Consider the following 20000-nt stretch of genomic DNA (forward strand, 5'->3'; position numbering starts at 1 on the left):
GCTCAGGCTCTCGCTTCAAAGGCGGACGCGTTACATCCAGGCCATAACCCATCATATGATAATCTTATATGTCTGCTCATACCCATACATTGTTAATTACATGTAAACGCATGCATGAGAAAATGCAAGCATCAACACAACACAACATCACGAAGATATGTGTACAACATAAAGACCCATTCATTTTGAAAATAGATTTTTGCAGTACTTTCGCACAGTTATAAATTTCTCTGCCCGTCTCTCGCAGCACACACACACACACACACACACATGCACACATGCACATGCACACATGCACGCATGCGTGAATGTGAGTTCACAAATCTATGTATTACACATATCTATGTATTACACATATCACAGTAAACGCAAAGCACGACAAAGTAGAAAAAGAAAGCCTCACTCTGTCAAACTCTTTGCTTGCAGGGTTTGTTGGTTGCGGTTCTTGTCCTGGAAAAACGGAAAGGCGTGATTACCTCCCCTGTCCTGTTCTTTTTCTGGCTCCTGTCCCTGTTTGTCAACATCATTCCGTTTTACTCCAAAATCAAACTGCGGGTAAGAGAGGTGTTTTTTTTTTTTTTGTTTTTTTTGTTGTTGTTGTTTTCTTGTGTGTGTGTGTGTGTGTGTGTGTGAATGCTTGCTCGTGTATGCCCGTATTTTGTATTGTATTATTTTGTTTTGTGTTGTTTTTTTTTGTGTGTGAAATTGTAGCTGCTCTCCCTGGTGACAGCTTGTCGCCAAGGTTCAGCGCCACTCTTTACCTCGGGTAAGGGTGTTTTGTTTTTGTTTTTACTTTTTTTTTGTGCTTCTTCTTCGCGCGCGCGCGCGTGTGTGTGTGTGTGTGTGTGTGAGCGTCTGTGCGTGTGTGTGTTGTATTGTATTGTTTTGTATTGCATTGTTTTATTCTGTGTTTTGTTTTGTTTTTGAAATTCTGGCTGCTCTCCCTGGGGACAACGTGTCGCCACGGTTTTTTTCTTTTCCTTCTAGTTCATCCTGCGAGTGTCTATGTTTTCTCATGAAAGCGGATTTTTCTATAGAGTTTTGCAAGGGTTAAACCTTTTGGTACCATACCTCAGTTTATCGTCTCATCCTATCGTAGAACCGAGGTGGGAGTGGGGGATGAGGGTGTGGGCTCCAATCCCGATCTCGCCCCTTTCTCCCAAGTTTGACTGGAAAATCAAACCCGAACGTCTGCTCACTCGGATGAGACGATAAACCGAGGTCCCGTGCGCAGCACGCACCTGGCGCACTGAAAAGGAACCCATGACAAGGATAGGCTTGTCCTCTGGCAAAATTATGTACAACGAAATCCACTCGGATTGGTACATAAAATATGTAAGCACTCAAGACCTGACTAAGCGCTTTGGGTTATGTTGCAGGTCAGGCAGCTGCCTGGCAGATGTGGTGTGGCGTAGGTATATGATTAACAAATTATCATAGTAAAGAGTAGTAACTCTCTCCAGTTACAAGGTACACAACTTCAAGTCAATGCTGTTTATGCGACCGATTCAGCTGGCACACAGGTATATCATAAAAGGTACACTGAAACAAACAAGGTGTATAGATTTGTCCGAAAGCAGGGACGACTCTTTGAGAAAGTGAAAGTGAACCTTGGGACTGTTGTCTGTGCAGGAATACCAGGATGAGGTGTTGGACTTCTGTCTGTTCTACGCCGTGTACGCATTCACCATGGTCAGCTTTGTGGTCAGCTGTGTGGCCGAGCGTATCCCGCCTGGTTTCTACAACACGGTGAGGGGCATGCAGTGGGTTCGCTGGTGAATCTCTTGGTGTGGTGTGGTTGTGTGTGTGTGTGTGTGTGTGTGTGTGTGTGTGTGTGTGGTGTCTGTGGTGTGTGTGTGTATGTGTGTGTGTGTGTGTGTGTGTGTGTGTGTGTGTGTGTGTGCCTGCATTGGTGCTTTCATGTAAGAGAGACACAGAGAGAGAGCAGGAGGGGGATGGATAGTGTGTCCGGCAAAGTGACGTTATGACCCGTGCCTGGACGTCGTGTTTCAGAACGGGAATCTGGAGGTGTCGGCATCTGTGCTGTCCAGACTGACCTTCTGGTGGCCCACCAGGTATGTGGCACAGTCAGCCCTCTTCTGACAACAATACCAATAATGATAATCATCAGCATCGTCATCATCGTCACCATCATCATTTTCTTCTTCTTCTTCCTCCTTCTCCTCCTCCTCCTCCTCATCATCATCAACTTCTTCTTCCTCCTCCTCCTCCTCCTCATCATCATCATAATCATCATCATGTTGATGAAGATGATGATGAGGGGGAGGATAATGACTCAAGTAGTAGTACGACTGGTTGCAAGGACAGTTACAGGTGATCTCTGTACTCTCAGAATGCTGATTGACAGTTATAGCTTCTTCTTCTTCTCCTCCTCCTCCTCCTCCTCCTCCTACTACTACTACTACTACTACTACTACTACTACCACTTCTCCTTCTTCGTGACGTTCACATCAACACCAACAGTCCAGCTTTGGCGATGAATAAAGACGCCGTTTCTTCAAGCCCTTCGTGGCTGTCATGTAGTTTGGTCGTGAGTGGAGTGTCGGCAGGCCACACGTCTTGTCTTGTCTGTTTGTACAGGAGGGGTGGGGGTTTGGGGGGGGGGGAGAGTTTTGGAGAATATGCTCCGCCGTTTGGTCTTTCTGTCATCAGGGAAAAGTGGGAGATGGCACCACCTTCAGTTTTCGGTACATGTGGTTGTTCATGTCTGTTGTAACCGGTGTGAGGCTTCACCAAGACACTTTGCTGCTCTCTGAGTCATGTGTGGTAATCGTCCATGACTGTTGTAGGCGCTGTAAGTGCCCTGATGATGGACCTCATCTCACTGAAGCTGACGCTGTTGTTGGGTTGCTCCCCCAAGGCGCCCTCCTTGGCCAGCCCGTCAGCCTGCTCATTCCCAGGGACCCCCACAATGGGCACGGATCCACTGTAGGACCACCCGTCTGCTTCTTGCCACTTTCTGTAGCACTGCCGACAGGGGTGGGAGCTTGTTGTTCTGAAGGGCTTTGCAGCACTGACAGAGCGTCTGTCAAGAAGACAACGTGGCTGCAGTCACTGTCGGAATTCTGAATCAAGGAGGCGGCCTGCATGAGTGCTTCAGTCTCTACACGATAGCTGGTGCAGTGTTTGCCAGAGACAGCACTGACAGCAACGGTCTTTCCTTCAGGGAGGCGCACCATGACGCCTGCGCCTCCACTGACCACAGCTGATCCGTCAGCGTATGCATGGATCTATGCTTCCTGTTAGAACATCTCAGCAGTCATGACCAGCCTCAGGGACGGCTTCGCCGAGTCTTTATGCTTATCACCTGGAGTGAGTTAGGTTGTTGTGAAGACCTGGATGTCAGTCTGGTTGGCTGCCCAAGGTTCTAGCACTTCTGATGGGCGCATGGGGAGTACGTCCCATGGCAGCTGTTCCTGGTACTGTCGGGACAGGCGTTTGCTTTTATGGACAAAGCTAGTCCTTTTCAGTCTGTTCTTGGTTCAGTTTCTGTTTCTGTTTCTGTTTCGTGGGGTGGTCGGGCAAACACGTTTTCTTTTCCGCCTGTATCATGATTTTGGCTTCTCTCCACTGGTTTAGAGGTTGGATGCCTGTAAACTTTTCCATTTCTCTGATCGGCGTTGACCTCAACTCAGCAGACATGATGTGGAGCGCCTGGTTCTGGACTCTGTCAAGCGCTTCCTGGTTTGTCTTTGCAGTTGTTGCCCATGCTGTGGGGCCGCATTCGACATGAGGTCTGACTGTTACATGGTGAACTGTTTTCAGTATCCTCTCATTTGCTCTCCAGGTGGTTCCTGCTGCTCTGTACAGAATAGCATGCTTGCACCTGCCTTTTGCCACTGCCTTGGCCGTGTGTAGTTTCCAGGTCAGCCGTGTGTCAAAGGTGACTCCAAGGTAGGTTGCTTCGTCATCCTCTGTCAGCAGGGTTCTGCCCATGGTGACGGTTCCAGCTTTCTGTTTCAGTGACAAGTTGAAGAGGGTGGTGGGGACTTGTCCTTGTTAACAGCAACATGCCATTCTCAGCCCAGCTGCTGTGATTGTCTGCCACCAGCTGTAAGCGACAGGTGGCCGTGGTGACGTGTTCCTCCTTGCACCACATCACCAGGTCGTCAGCATACAGCGCAGCATGGACAGATATAGCTGATCTCTCTTCTCCCATAATGCTGATGCAGGTGATCTATCTTCTCCTAGAATGCTGATGGACAGTTACAGGTGATTTCTGTTCTCTCGGAATGTTGACAGTTACAGGTGATCTGAGTTCTCTTGGAATGCTGACAGTTACAGGTGATTTCTGTTCTCTCGGAATGTTGACAGTTACAGGTGATCTGAATTCTCTCGGAATGCTGACAGTTACAGGTGATCTCTGTTCTCTCGGAATGCTGACAGTTACAGGTGATCTCTGTTCTCTCAGAATGCTGACAGTTACAGGTGATCTCTGTTCTCTCGGAATGCTGACAGTTACAGATGATCTCTGTTCTCCCAGAATACTGACAGACAGTTACTTGTGCTTTCTGTTACCCTAGAATGCTGACAGACAGTTACAGGTAATCTCTGTTCTCCCAGAATATATATATATATATATATATATATATATATATATATATATATATATATATTCTCTCAGTATGCTGATAGCCAGCAAAAGGTGATATGTATTCTCACAGGACGTTGATAGCCAGCTACAGGTGATGTCTATTCTCTCAAGATGCTGATGGCCAGCTTCAGGTGATATATATTTTACAAGGACGCTGATAGTCAGTTACAGGTGATATCAGAATATTCTTCCAGGATGCTGATAGCCAGCTACAGATTATATCAAGCTGACAGCCAGCTGCATGTGATACCTGTTCTCTCAGGATGCTGATAGCCAGCTCCAGTTGATACCTGTTCTCTCAGGATGCTGATAGCCAGCTCCAGTTGATACCTGTTCTCTCAGGATGCTGATAGCCAGCTCCAGATGATACCTGTTCTCTCAGGATGTTGATAGCCAGCTACATGTGATACCTGTTCTCTCAGGATGTTGATAGCCAGCTACAGGTGATACCTGTTCTCTCAGGATGCTGATAGCCAGCTAAAGGTGATATCTGTTCTCTCAGGATGCTGATAACCAGTTCAGTTAAGTTCAGTTACTCAAGGAGGCGTCATTGCGTTCGGACAAATCCATATACGTCACACCACATCTGCTAAGCAGATGCCTGACCAGCAGCGTAACACAACGCGCTTAGTCAGGCCTTGAGATATAATCAGCTAGAGGTGATATTTATTCTCTCAGGATGCTGATAGATGGTATCTATTTTCTCAGAATGCTGATAGCCAGCTACAGGTGATATCTGTTCTCTCAGGATGCTGATAGCCAGCTACATGTGATATCTGTTCTCAGGATGCTGATAGTCAGCTACAGGTGATATCTGTTCTCTCAGGATGCTGATAGCCAGCTACATGTGATATCTGTTCTCAGGATGCTGATAGCCAGCTACAGGTGACATCTGTTCTCTCAGGATGCTGATAGCCAGCTACAGGTGATATCTGTTCTCAGGATGCTGATAGTCAGCTACAGGTGATATCTGTTCTCTCAGGATGCTGATAGCCAGCTACAGGTGATATCTGTTCTCAGGATGCTGATAGCCAGCTACATGTGATATCTGTTCTCTCAAAATGCTGATAGCCAGCTACAGGTGATATCTGTTCTCAGGATAATGATAGTCAGCTACATGTGATATATGTTCTCTCAAAATGCTGATAGCCACCTACATGTGATACCTGTTCCCTCAGGATGCTGATAGCCACCTACATGTGATACCTGTTATCTCAGGATGCTGATAGCCACCTACATGTGATACCTGTTCTCTCAGGATGCTGATAGCCAGCTACAGGTGATATCTGTTCTCAGGATGCTGATAGCCTGCTACAGGTGATATCTGTTCTCAGGATGCTGATAGCCACCTACATGTGATACCTGTTCTCTCAGGATGCTGATAGCCAGCTACATGTGATATCTGTTCTCAGGATGCTGATAGCCTGCTACAGGTGATATCTGTTCTCAGGATGCTGATAGCCAGCTACAGGTGATATCTGTTCTCAGGATGCTGATAGCCTGCTACAGGTGATATCTGTTCTCAGGATGCTGATAGTCAGCTACAGAGGGGTGAGGGAGGACAAGCTGCTGGCCCTCAACCCCCGGGACTCCACTGCCAGCACGGTGCCCGTGTTACAGGCCCACCTGAGGGAGGAGGAGGTCAGGTGTTCTTCACGTGGCGCCAAGCTGCACCGGCAGCGACCGTGAGTCTGCAGGGTTTGTGTGTGTGTGGTTGGGGGGGGTAGGGGGTGGGCGTGGGGGTGAGTATGCGTGTGTTTGTGTTTCTGTGAGAGTGAGAGAGAGAGAGTGTGTGTGTGTGTGTATACTTGTGTATATTTGCGCGCGCGCGTGTGTGTGTGTGTGTGTGTGTGTGTGTGTGTGTGCGTGCGTGCGTGCGTGTGTGTGTTTGTGTGTGTGTGTGTGTGTGTATGTATGTGTGTGTGTGTGTGTGTGCGTTTGTGTATTTGTCTGTCTGTCTGTCTGTCTTTGCCTCTAGAGGTATCCTTGTTACTGTCACTAACACATGCACACCCATTCCCCACAACTCTCAACTTCCTTTCCGGTCTCCGTCTCACCCTACCCGTCCTGTTGGTTCCAGACAAAGCAGCGTGTCCTTCACCAAACGAAGAAAAAGACGAAGTGCCTCCTCTGCAGCAGAGAAAAACGAACCAGAACTGCAGATAGACATAAACAGCAAAGCACCGCCCTCCTCCTCCAGCGAAACGACACCGCTGTTTCAGGGTGACAGTGGAAGATATAAACAGTATAGCAAAGGCGACAGCAGCAGCAGCAGCAGCAGCAGCAACAGCAGCAGCAGCAGCAGCATTTTTGAGACCAAGAAGACGAGGCAGTTGTCGATGTTACGAGCGATTTTGAGGGCTTTCTGGAAGCAGATGCTGTGTGTCCATTCTATAGTTATCTTACAGATGGTCGTCATCCTTGCCAGCCCGTTAATAATGAGGTTTGTGGTGTTATGGGTGGCAGGGGTGGCGGTGAGCGTGTGTGTATGTGTGCGTGATAGAGAGAGAGAGAGAGAGAGAGAGAGAGAGTGTGTGTGTGTGTGTGTATGTGTTAAGACATCACTTATTCTTTACAAAGCACGCACGTACGTATCTGTGTGTGTGTGTGTGTGTGTGTGTGTGTGTGTGTGTGTATGTGTGTGTGTGTGTGTGTGTGTGTGTGTGTGTGTGTGTGTTTTCGCTGATATCCATAGATAGATACATGCATGCATACATACATTGACAGATAGACACAGAGAGATAGAAAGACTGATAGCTTGAAATAGATATATAGAGATACACACACAGGCAGAGATAGACATATATAGATAGACTGACACAGAGAGAGAGAGACGGACGGACAGACAGACAGACAGACATACGGACGGACAGGTAGACGGGCAGTTTACGTGTGCACCCACAGAGCGATGATCCAGTTCACGGAGGCACGGGGGGGAGAGCCCGTGTGGAGGGGCTACCTGTACGCCGGCAGCCTGTTCCTGATGAACGTGGTGCGGTCCCTGTGTCAGCACTCCTGTCTCTTTCTCACCACCTGTCTGGCCATCAGGGTGTCCGGGTCCCTCACCTCCGCCGTCTACAGAAAGGTGGGCACCGCGTGGTGCTGGGTGTGGTGGGTGTGTGTGTGTGTGTGGGGGGGGGGGGGTTGAGGGGGGTGCGGGGACGGGGGGGGGGGGGGTGGAAGGTGATCATGCTGCTGCTACTGCTACTGCTACAAGTACTAATGGTGAGGATGGTAAACTATTACAACTACTACTACTGCTGCTGCTGCTGCTGCTGCTACTACTACTACCACCAATACTACTGATGATCATGATGATGATGATCTATGACTACAACTACTACTGCTGCTGTTGCTTCTGCTGCTACTACTACTGTTACTACTACTGCTATTGCTGCTGCTTCTGCTACTACTGCTGCCGCTGCTGCTATTAATGCTGTTGCTGCTGCTACTACTACTACTACTACTGCTGCTGCTGCTGCTGCTACTACTACTGCTGCTGCTGCTTCTACTACTGCTGCTGTTATTACTGCTGCTGCTGCTGCTACTACTACTACTACTACAACTACTACTAGCATATACATTCTCGCCCATCCCCCATCCCTCAACCGCAGTCCCCACAAGCACAAGCGCAAGCGCACACACACACACAGACACACGCACGCACACACACACACACACACGCACATACACACACACACACACACACACACACACACACACACACATTATCACTCATTTACACAAGCACATCAGGAGTGCGGAGGGGGAGTGGATTCATTCACGAACACAGAAAGTAAGAACAGAACAAAAAAACAAAAGACACCCCCACACCCACACCCTCCCACACACACACACACACAAGATCCACCAAATTAATCGAACAAACAAATCAATACATGTATACGAAAAAAAAAACCAAAGAAAAAAAAGAAGAAATAGACACATGAATAAATACAAAACTAAACAAAATGGTTGTTTTGATTGATTGATATACAATTGATTAAACTAAACGGTTGCCTATGATTAAATACATAAAACACATGAATGAATGAACGAATGAATGAATGAACCTAGAAACAAATGAATAAACAGACAAACAACTATTAGTTACAAACAAACAACTAAACACGAAAGAAAGAAAGAAAGAAAGAAAGAGGGAAAGGAAAAGAAGAAACACAAAAACACAGAACCAAAGGAATCGAAGCAAAAACACAACGTGTTGCCCACAGACGTAGAAATGTGCTTGAGCGCACGCGCGTGTGTGTGTCTACGTCTTGTGTGGAGTGGGTGTGTGTTTGTGGGCTGGAGTTGGAGCGAAGGATTAGTGCGTACGGGGGTATTTGTGTGTCTTTAGTATGCATACATCGTTGTAATTTTCATTGTAAACGCCCAGGGCTTTTGTTTCATTACACTGGGCGTACCAAATGCCCTTTTGATATTATTATCATTATTTTATTATTAGACCTGTTAAGCACTGACACTGCACCGCAGGCTCTGCGGATGAACAGCGAGGCTCGCCGAGGGACCTCGGTGGGGGAGATCGTCAACCTGATGTCGGTGGACGCCCACAACATCGAGATGTTCATCACCTACTCCTTCTGGGTCTGGCTCAGCTCTGGCCTCGTGCTCGTGCCGCTGTACCTGCTATACACCACTGTGGGCGTGGCGCTGTTTGCTGGTGGGGAGAGTGTGTGTGCGTGTGTGTGTGTGGGGGGAGGTTTGGGGGGCGGGGGATGTGTGTTTGTTTATGGGTGTGTGTGTGGGTGGGGGGTGGGGGGTCAGGAAGGGTATGGGATAGCATGATAGGGTGCATGTGTGGGGGTGGGGGAATGGGGGTTGGCGGGATGCGTGTTTGTGTGTGTGTGTGTGGGGGGGGGGGGGGGGGGGGTGAGGAGGGATTGGGGGGGGGGTTATGGGGTAGGGTGATAGGGTGCGTGTGTGTGGTAGGGTGAGTGTGTGTTGGAGGGGGTGGAATTGTGGGGTCGGTGGCATGGGGTAGGGTATAAAGGTGCGTGTTTGCGGGTGTAGGGATGGGCTTGGGTGTTGCTCTGTACCTGCTCAACACCACTGTAGGCCTGGCGCTGTTGGCTGGTGGGGTGTGTGTGTGGGGGGGGGGGGGGCGGTGTGGGGGTAGAGTATGGGATGCATGTTTGTGTGGATGTGTGTGGGGATGGGGAGGGTTGTGGCGGATAGGGTACGTGTTTGTGGGTGTGTATGTGGCAGGGGGAGGGTGGGGGGTGGGGAGATTGCGTGTGTATATGTGTACAAGTGTGTGTGTGTGTGTGAGTATGTGTGTGTGTGTTTGGGTTGGAGAAGTCTAAAAACGGCCAAAAGAAGAGCCCTGGACACAGTGGGTATTAGGTCACTGTCCCCCGATGTCCGTGAAAGGCTTGTTGTTGGCGATGGCATCGGGTATCAGAGACAGGCCGATATGCAAAGGTCGTTTTAGTTTCGTCCGATGGCCGTGAAAGACCACAGGACCTTTAACCAGCCGATGGTGACGATGACTGGAAGATGGCAGAATGGTTAAGACGCTTATCTGCCAATACAGTGTCCGTCAGGGTCTGGGTTCCATTCCCGCTCTCGCCCTTTACCTACGTTTGACTGGAAAACCAAACTAAACCTGTAGTTATTAGGATGAGACGGTAAACCCACCACTTGGCGCACTGATGGCAACAAAAGTGTGTCCTCTGGCAAACTTCAGTAGAAGAAATCCACTGTGATAGTTACACAAATATATGCATGCCTGAATGGCGCGTTTCGTTATGCTGCTGTCAGGCATCTGCCTAGCAGATGTGGTGTAGTGTATAGGCCTATGGATTCGTCCGAACGCAGTGAGAAACAGAAACTGATAGTGAAGATGACCCAATTTGTCGTGTCGTGTGGTAGGTGCGGCTTTCATGGCGGCGCTGTTCGCTGTCAACACGCTACTGATGAACAAGCTGAGGCTCTTCCAGAGAACCATCATGACCATCAGGGACAAGAGGGTCAAGGTCATCAACGAGATGCTCAACGGAATCAAGGTGAAGGTCGAAGGGCAGACTTTTGTCTGTCAACCAGTGAGCCACAGGGGGAAGGCTTAACCCCTGTCTCTCTTTCAAAGTAGAAAACTGTCATCGTCATTTCTTACGAACTAGTGTCGCGAAATACGAACGCGATACGACAGGGTTATATTCGGTGGGAAAAGTGAGGTAGGTGGGGTGGGTAGAGGGAGGAGGAGCTGAGAAAGGATAGAGCTGGTGGCATCAAAGCTGTGATCAGAAAGAAAGAAAGAAAGAAAGAAAAAGATGTTGGTTGTGTGAGAGAAAAAGGTTGATGGATGAGTATGAGTTTATGGGGTATATGGAGGGGGAGCGGTCGGTGTGTGTGTGTGTGTGTGTGGGGGGGGGGGGGTCTTGGGATTGGAGACAGCTTGAGTTGGGAGTTGTTTAAGGTTTATTCTACAGCGCCGGGCGGGTGAGCAGCAATACTTTATTTGACTCTTTTTGCTGTTGTTGCTTTCCAAGGAAAACATTCTGCAGCATGAAACTGCTACTATTACATGACAACGTGACGGGTTCTGTGCAGATTCTGAAGCTGTATGCTACTACTACTACTACTACTACTACTACTACTACTACTACTACTACTACTACTACATTTGTATTTGTTTTTTTATCACAACAAATTTCTCTGTGTGAAATTCGGGCTGCTCTCCCCAGGGAGATCGCGTCGCTATACTACAGCGCCACCCATTTTTTGCTACTACTACTACTACTATTTCTACTACATGACAACGTGACGGGCTCTCTGAAGATTTTGAAGGTGTATGCTACTACTACTACTACTACTACTACTACTACTACTACTACATGACAACATGACGGGTTCTGTGCAGATTCAGAAGCTGTATGCTGCTGCTGCTGCTGCTGCTGCTGCTACTACTACTACTACTACTACTACTACTACTACTACATGACAACGTGACGGGTTCTGTGCAGATTCTGAAGCTGTATGCTATTGCTGCTGCTGCTGCTGCTGCTGCAGCTGCTGCTACTACTACTACTACTGCTACTACATGACACCGTGACGGGTTCTGTGCAGATTCTGAAGCTGTACGCTTGGGAGCCGTCCTTTGAGGACAAGGTGACCAAGATTCGTGACCAAGAGCTCTCTGTGCTGTTGAAGGTGGCTTTCATCGACTCCTTCATCTGTTTCTCCTGGTTTGCGTCTACGTATTGGGTGTGTACAGGCACATGATACAGGTGTTTGTTTTTTCCCCCTTCGTTTAAAATTTCAGAGAAAGGCATTAACCGATGCCCTTACAGAAAAGGGACAAATAATATGCAGACCAAAGCGATAACAAGAATCACATTCACCGTTGTCAATAATGTCGTCCCCCCAAATCATCATCGTCATTAAGAATACTCTGATATCACCAGTGTTGATAATCATTTTTCAGGATGTCATTATTTTTTGTTGTCTTGTAGTTGTGTTGATATTCATTTCTCAGGATGTCATTAATTTATGTTGTCTTGTAGTTGTGTTGATATTCATTTCTCAGGATGTCATTAATTTTTGTTGTCTTGTAGTTGTGTTGATATTCATTCCTTAGGATGTCATTAATTTTTGTTGTCTTGTAGTTGTGTTGATATTCATTCCTTAGGATGTCATTAATTTTTGTTGTCTTGTAGTTGTGTTGATATTCATTTCTCAGGATGTCATTAATTGTTGTTGTCTTGTAGTTGTGTTGATATTCATTTCTCAGGATGTCATTAATTTTTGTTGTCTTGTAGTTGTGTTGATATTCATTTCTCAGGATGTCATTAATTTTTGTTGTCTTGTAGTTGTGTTGATATTCATTTCTCAGGATGTCATTAATTTTTGTTATCTTGTAGTTGTGTTGATATTCATTTCTTAGGATGTCATTAATTTTTGTTGTCTTGTAGTTGTGTTGATATTCATTTCTTAGGATGTCATTAATTTTTGTTGTCTTGTAGTTATGTTGATATTCATTTCTTAGGATGTCATTAATTTTTGTTGTTTTGTAGTTGTGTTGATATTCATTTCTTAGGATGTCATTAATTTATGTTGTCTTGTAGTTGTGTTGATATTCATTTCTTAGGATGTCATTAATTTTTGTTGTCTTGTAGTTATGTTGATATTCATTTCTTAGGATGTCATTAAATTTTGTTGTCTTGTAGTTGTGTTGATATTCATTTCTTAGGATGTCATTAATTTTTGTTGTCTTGTAGTTATGTTGATATTCATTTCTTAGGATGTCATTAATTTTTGTTGTCTTGTAGTTGTGTTGATATTCATTTCTTAGGATGTCATTAATTTTTGTTGTTTTGTAGTTGTGTTGATATTCATTTCTTAGGATGTCATTAATTTATGTTGTCTTGTAGTTGTGTTGATATTCATTTCTTAGGATGTCATTAATTTTTGTTGTCTTGTAGTTGTTGATATTCATTTCTCAGGATGTCATTAATTTTTGTTGTCTTGTAGTTGTGTTGATATTCATTTCTCAGGATGTCATTAATTTTTGTTGTTTTGTAGTTGTGTTGATATTCATTTCTCAGGATGTCATTAATTTTTGTTGTCTTGTAGTTGTGTTGATATTCATTTCTTAGGATGTCATTAATTTTTGTTGTCTTGTAGTTGTGTTGATATTCATTTCTTAGGATGTCATTAATTTTTGTTGTCTTGTAGTTATGTTGATATTCATTTCTTAGGATGTCATTAATTTTTGTTGTCTTGTAGTTGTGTTGATATTCATTTCTCAGGATGTCATTAATTTTTGTTGTCTTGTAGTTGTGTTGATATTCATTTCTTAGGATGTCATTAATTTTTGTTGTCTTGTAGTTATGTTGATATTCATTTCTTAGGATGTCATTAATTTTTGTTGTTTTGTAGTTGTGTTGATATTCATTTCTTAGGATGTCATTAATTTATGTTGTCTTGTAGTTGTGTTGATATTCATTTCTTAGGATGTCATTAATTTTTGTTGTCTTGTAGTTATGTTGATATTCATTTCTTAGGATGTCATTAATTTTTGTTGTCTTGTAGTTGTGTTGATATTCATTTCTTAGGATGTCATTAATTTTTGTTGTCTTGTAGTTATGTTGATATTCATTTCTTAGGATGTCATTAATTTTTGTTGTCTTGTAGTTGTGTTGATATTCATTTCTTAGGATGTCATTAATTTTTGTTGTCTTGTAGTTGTGTTGATATTCATTTCTTAGGATGTCATTAATTTTTGTTGTCTTGTAGTTGTGTTGATATTCATTTCTTAGGATGTCATTAATTTTTGTTGTCTTGTAGTTGTGTTGATATTCATTTCTTAGGATGTCATTAATTTTTGTTGTCTTTTAGTTGTGATTGCCTACATGTCCTTCTTCTTCTCTTCCTTCTTACTGTGATCATTATCATTATTGTTGTCACAACCTGCCTCCGGAACCGGGGACGGGCGATGACAGCCAAAACAAAACGGGCGCTCACGCCGCACTCGTGCCAAGTGAGAACTCGACACACAAGAAGAATTTAAAAACAACCTTATTTGTAAAAAAAATCAACCACACAACTATCTCACACACACTCGTAGAGGGGACAAGTGACTACCCCCCCCCCCCCGCCCCCCTTCCCCCCCGCGCCCCCCTTCCCTCCCCCCCTTCGCCCCCCCTCGCCCCCCCCTCGCCCCCCACTCCTTTTCCCTTGCTAACCCACTAACAAATACATTGTCTCCCGCCTACTCAATAATAGCACATGGGACATCCTGGTCATCCACTGCATCCGTTTCCATCTCCAGTCGTCTTGACCTCGTCTTGCCACTGGATGCAGACGGTCTCGGACAAGAGAGTGAGGTCGACGGTGCGCAACTCCTCCTCACTATAAACAAAGTCATCGCGCAAGTCATCAGTCATCCTTCATCCCACTCTCAATAATAAATAAGATGGGAATTACACTCACACACTCAATCTCACACATTCTCAGACGGACGGAAGAATCTCGAACTTAACTCAATTTTAACTGTCCATTTGGGTTTGGGGCCTTGAGATGACAGAGGGAGATCGTCTGGCCATAGGCTGTAGTGATGGTGTGGGAGGGTGAACGGTCCAGAACTTGCTACAGGACCCCTCCTTGGTCGTCGGCCCGCGTAACCCTGCAGCGCGGTTTCCCCATCAAGCGGTGAATCCCGGAAACAAACGCTGACGCAGCAAGGGTTAAAATAATATAAATCCACACACAAAGTCTGTTCTCCATTCAACCGCCCGTCTTCAGTCGACCAAAAGGAAAACACTCAAAATCATCCACCGCTGGGACCTGGAAAGAAAGATAACTGAAAAACAACAGTTGTGGTTTGGAGGAGTAACCCGCCTTGCTCTGTAAAGAATGTTTAATTTACTTTTGTCAGTTATTCACATATTACACCGTGCATGGACGGTTTCTGTTGTTGTTGTTTGTTTGTTGTTGTTGTTTTTTTTCAGGTAGACAAGCGTACGTTAACTTCCGTCATTATTTGGAGAGAAACCTTCAGAATTTTGCATTATTGACTGGTCGTTTTCACGGATTCTGACAACGAAAAGTCTGTTGTTTTTTATGTCAGCCTTAGTCAGACAGGTGGCAATGGACCTTCAGTATGCACTGTTCGGTGTTGGAGAAGGCATAATTATGAAAGAACTGGATTTATCCAGAGTGAATATCTTGTTTATTAGCCTGAAAATTAGTTCGGCTATTTTGTTCGATTTATTGTAGCTGAACAGCTGTGGTATTAACAGGGAAAGTTTGAAATTTTGATAATTACATCAAGGCGAAGAAAAGGTTGTGACTCCCCGATGTCGACGAGATACAGTAAGAGGAGGACTAAAAGAATCTTTGAAAAGTCGACTTACAAGCGGTGAAATGTACGTCGACTTTCACCAAGATTCTATTAGTGTACCTCTTACTTTGTGTGTGTGTGTGTGTGTGTGTGTGTGTGTGTGTGTGTGTGTGTGATGATGATGATCATAAAACAATGAAACGTTGATTGAGGGGGTATAGGTTTTGGTGGTGTTGTGCATCGGGAGTTCACACGTGAGCCACGAAGGCTTTGCGTCATGTTGTTGTTATCATCCAGATGACGCTGTTTACGTGAGTCACGAAGGCTTTGCCTCATGTTGTTGTTATCATCCAGATGACGCTGTTTACGTGAACCATAAAGGTTTTGTCTCATGTTGTTATCATCCAGATGACGCTGTACACGTGAGTCACGAAGGCTTTGCCTCATGTTTTTGTTAACATCCAGATGACACTGTTTACGTGAACCACGAAGGCTTTGCCTCATGTTGTTGTTAACATCCAGATGACACTGTTTACGTGAACCACGAAGGCTTTGCCTCATGTTGTTATCATCCAGATGACGCTGTACACGTGAGCCACAAAGGCTCTATCTCATGTTGTTGTTTATCATCCAGATAACGCTGTTCACCTTCATGACCTACGTGTTCGTGGACGAGTCACACACGCTGGACGCGTCCACGGCGTTCGTGGCCCTGTCCTACTTCGACACGATCCGAGTGGGGCTGAACATCATGCCCATCATGATCAGGGAGGGCGTCAAGGTCGGTGCGTGCTAGGGACTGAGGGTGGGGGTGGGTGGGAGAGTGGGGGCGGAAGGGGGGTGAGGGAGTCGGGGGGAGGGGGGGGGTTCGTGGGGGAAGCGGGGGAGAAAATTGAAATGTGAGCGCTGGGGGCGTGAGGAGTGGGTGTTGCTGGCCGAGTGGGGGGGGGTGTCTTCGGGGTGGGGGAGGGGGGGAGGCGCGAGGAGTGTTTTTCTTTTTGTTTTCTTCTTCCTCTTCTTTTTTTTTTTGTTTGTTGAAAAAATTGAAGTGTGGATAACGGGTCATATGGTTGGATGGTGGCGTATGGGTGAGGTAAAGGGGCAGAGGGACTGAGCGGTGTGCATAGGTGGTTTTTTTTGTTTGTTTGTTTGTTGTTGTTGTTTTTTTGTTGTTGTTGTTGTGTTGTTGTTGTTTTTTTTGGGGGGGAGTTCTTTTATTTGTTGTTGTTGATAAAAATTGAAGTGTGGATAAGGAGTGAAGTCGGTGGATGGTGGTGTATGTATGGATGAGGTGAAGGAGGTGGGATGGTAGAGACTGAGGGGTGTGCGTACGTGGTTTGGTTTCTTTTGTGCTGGCGTGTGCTTGACTCCTTGTGCCTGCAGTCATTTTTGTCTTCATTTTTGTTTTCTTCACTGTTTGTTTGTCTGTCTGTCTGTCTGAGGTTAAGTGGGTGTGGTGGAGGAGGAGGGGAGGGGCCGGGGGGGCGAGAGGGACTGGTGCGCGTACGTGGTTTTGTTATTTCTGTTGTGCTGGTGTGTTTCACTACATGTGTGCTTGACTGCTTGTTGCCTGTTTGTATGTCTGTCTGTGTGTATGGTTGTATCTCTGTGGTGTCTGTTTATCTCCCTCCCACTGTATCTCTCTCTCTAGTGTCTCGTTCTCTGTCTCTTATCTGTATAAAAAAAAAGATGGTAACCACAAGACAAAAACGCCAATACGTAACTGAAAACCTACCTTCCCTTTATTTTGCTGACGAAAACATCGAAGAGATCGCAAGTTTCTGGAAGTAACAATCACCAGTAACCTATCTTGGTCAAAACACAAAGAAAGTGTAACAAAAATGTTGCTTTAGACGTACATGCTGGGTTTTTTTTTTTTTTAATTCATACATTCAATCCAATATTGACTACATTTCTACGCTTTGGAATTCAGCAAGCAACAACTTAAAACCGTTGATTAGTATCCACAAAAGAGCTGTTAAGCTAACCACAGACAAATCTTCAACATTGACAGAAACTGACCACAAACAGATAAATATCCTTCAACTCAAACCTAAATAATCATATGAGAAAGGACTCTACATGCACGGAATACCTTTCTGGAAATGCTCCATTCTATCTGAAAATTATTATCAATTTGAATAACTATCGACAAGATAAGATAAATCTGCAATTAACTCTGATTATCTTATGTAAACGAAACTTTGCATATTCTGCGCGTTGGTTATGGAATCGTACCCCAGAAATCCTAAATAAATGAATCCAGTTTTCATAAAATCAGATGTAACTTACATAATTACCTGATGAATTTTTCAAACTCGACACCTCTTTATCCTAAAGTGTACAGATCATGATTCAGTACCATGATAAAGATATGATGTTCGCTGTATTACCACTTCAGCTGGTCTGTCTATCTGTATCTGTCTGTCTCCCTGTCTCCGTATCTGTCTGTCTCCCTGTCTCCGTATCTGTCTGTCTCCCTGTCTCCGTGTCTGTCTGTCTCCCTGTCTCCGTGTCTGTCTGTCTCCCTGTCTCCGTGTCTGTCTGTCTCCCTGTCTCCGTATCTGTCTGTCTCCTTGTCTCCGTATCTGTCTGTCTCCCTGTCTCCGTGTCTGTCTGTCTCCCTGTCTCCGTGTCTGTCTGTCTGCCTGTCTCCGTATCTGTCTGTCTCCCTGTCTCCGTATCTGTCTGTCTCCCTGTCTCCGTATCTGTCTGTCTCCCTGTCTCCGTATCTGTCTGTCTCCCTGTCTCCCCATTTCCTTGTTGTTTTCTCCTAGTCTGTTGTTTTCCAGCAGTGGTATGTTTTTGTACATAAATAGGTTGCGCGCATGCTCTCATGTATACCTCTTCATGTGTGTAAGGGGGTGTTTTGTGTGTGTGTTTTTTTGTGTTATTGTTGTTGTTTCTTTTTTTTCAAACTTTTTTAAAATTCATGTTTTGCGTTTACATTTTTCACTTGAATAACAGAAGACATTTACATAACAAGAAAATATGCATCATGAATAGATCAATTATGTATTCAACATTTTATATATTAACGTTGTCGAACGCTGACTGTATGTCCTTAGTAGTTTTAGATATTAGAGGTTCATGTGTATATAAATATGAAGGACATATTTAAACATGAAAAAAAGGATAGATAAATAAAGATAAATGAATAAGGGAAGAAGAGAGGAAGAGAAATCTCATAGAGACCGTGGAAAAAAGGCTTCTTCATTTTTACTCTACAGTGCTCCATATGAAATGGACCAATGCTATTGATATATGTGTACCAGAAACACACACACACACACACACACACACACACACACACACACATATATATATATATATATATATATATATATATATATATATATATATATATACACACACATATTGTTGTTGTTTGTTTGTTTGTTTTTTGGGGGGAAATGGGAGGCTGTGTATACCTTTTGTGTGTGCATTTTGGGGGTTGTCTTATTTTGTTTTGTTTTTTTCCTTGATTACTGGATACATCTATCTATCTATCTGTGTGTCTGTCTATCTATGTACACACACACACACACACACACACACACACATATATATATATATATATATACATATATATATATATATATATATGTAACTTAATTGTGCTTACTCCGCTACCCTCAAGAAATAAAGATTCGTTTCGTTTCGTTTCCCCTGTCTGTCTGTCAATCTGTCTGCTTATCTGTCTGTGTATTCATCTCTCTCTCTCACTCTTTCTTTCTCTCCCCCCGGTCTCCCTCCCCTTCTGTGTGTGTGTGTGTGTGTGTGTGTGTCTGTGTGTGTGTGTGTGTGTGTGTGTGTGTGTGTGTGTGTGTCTGTCCTCGCGAAAAAGTCGTAATGTTTAAAAGTTTGAGCTGTGCTGATGTTTTTGTTGAATCAAATGATTACCCCCCTTGTCTACAGGGTTTAATTGCTAAATGGACAATAAAAGTATGTCAATGTCTTTCCCCATCTCAACCCCCCCCCCCCCCCACTCTCTCTCTGTCTCTCTCTCTCTGTCTCTTTCTCTCTCTCTCTGTGCCACCTGATACCCAAGTTCTTGTTTCAGAGTATGGTGTCCATGGGCCGCATCAGCAGTTACCTCAACACTCCTGATCTGGACACGTCCCACGTGGTCAAGGACTCTTTCTCTGGTGAGTGATGGTGGCCTGTCTGCTTGGCCATTGGTCACAGTCTTAGAGGGTAACTTCTGCTTCTTTTTCGTTCGTGGCCTGCAACTTCCTCGTTCACTCGTATGTACACGAGTGGGCTTGTACGTGTACGACCCGTTTTTACCCCGCCATGTAGGCAGCCATACGCCGCTTTCGGGGGTGTGCATGCTATGCTGGGTATATTCTTTTTTCCTAAACCCACCGAACGCTGACATGGGGATTACAGGATCTTTAACGTGCGTTTTTGATCTTCTGATTGACGGGCGCAATAGCCGAGTGGTTAAAGCGTTGGACTGTCAATCTGAGGGTCCCGGGTTCGAATCACGGTGACGGCGCCTGGTGGGTAATGGGTGGAGATTTTTACGATCTCCCAGGTCAACATATGTGCAGACCTGCTAGTGCCTGAACCCCCTTCGTG

General features: G+C 45.0%; 1 protein-coding gene across 1 annotated transcript in view; it reads left to right on the forward strand.

Moving 5' to 3' along the window:
- The window catches only part of LOC143282786 (multidrug resistance-associated protein 1-like), a 57319-nt gene that overhangs the window by 12210 nt on the left and 25109 nt on the right, over positions 1 to 20000 (forward strand). Inside the window, exons 4-14 of the mRNA XM_076588550.1 lie at positions 427 to 555; positions 1633 to 1749; positions 2014 to 2075; positions 6142 to 6300; positions 6696 to 7058; positions 7520 to 7700; positions 9110 to 9296; positions 10508 to 10641; positions 11702 to 11839; positions 16051 to 16197; positions 19480 to 19564. Coding sequence (XP_076444665.1) covers positions 427 to 555; positions 1633 to 1749; positions 2014 to 2075; positions 6142 to 6300; positions 6696 to 7058; positions 7520 to 7700; positions 9110 to 9296; positions 10508 to 10641; positions 11702 to 11839; positions 16051 to 16197; positions 19480 to 19564 — 1702 coding nt within the window. The remainder of the gene's footprint in view (positions 1 to 426; positions 556 to 1632; positions 1750 to 2013; positions 2076 to 6141; positions 6301 to 6695; positions 7059 to 7519; positions 7701 to 9109; positions 9297 to 10507; positions 10642 to 11701; positions 11840 to 16050; positions 16198 to 19479; positions 19565 to 20000) is intronic.

This window comes from Babylonia areolata, chromosome 6 (assembly GCF_041734735.1).
Source record: "Babylonia areolata isolate BAREFJ2019XMU chromosome 6, ASM4173473v1, whole genome shotgun sequence".
Taxonomy (NCBI): domain Eukaryota; kingdom Metazoa; phylum Mollusca; class Gastropoda; order Neogastropoda; family Buccinidae; genus Babylonia; species Babylonia areolata.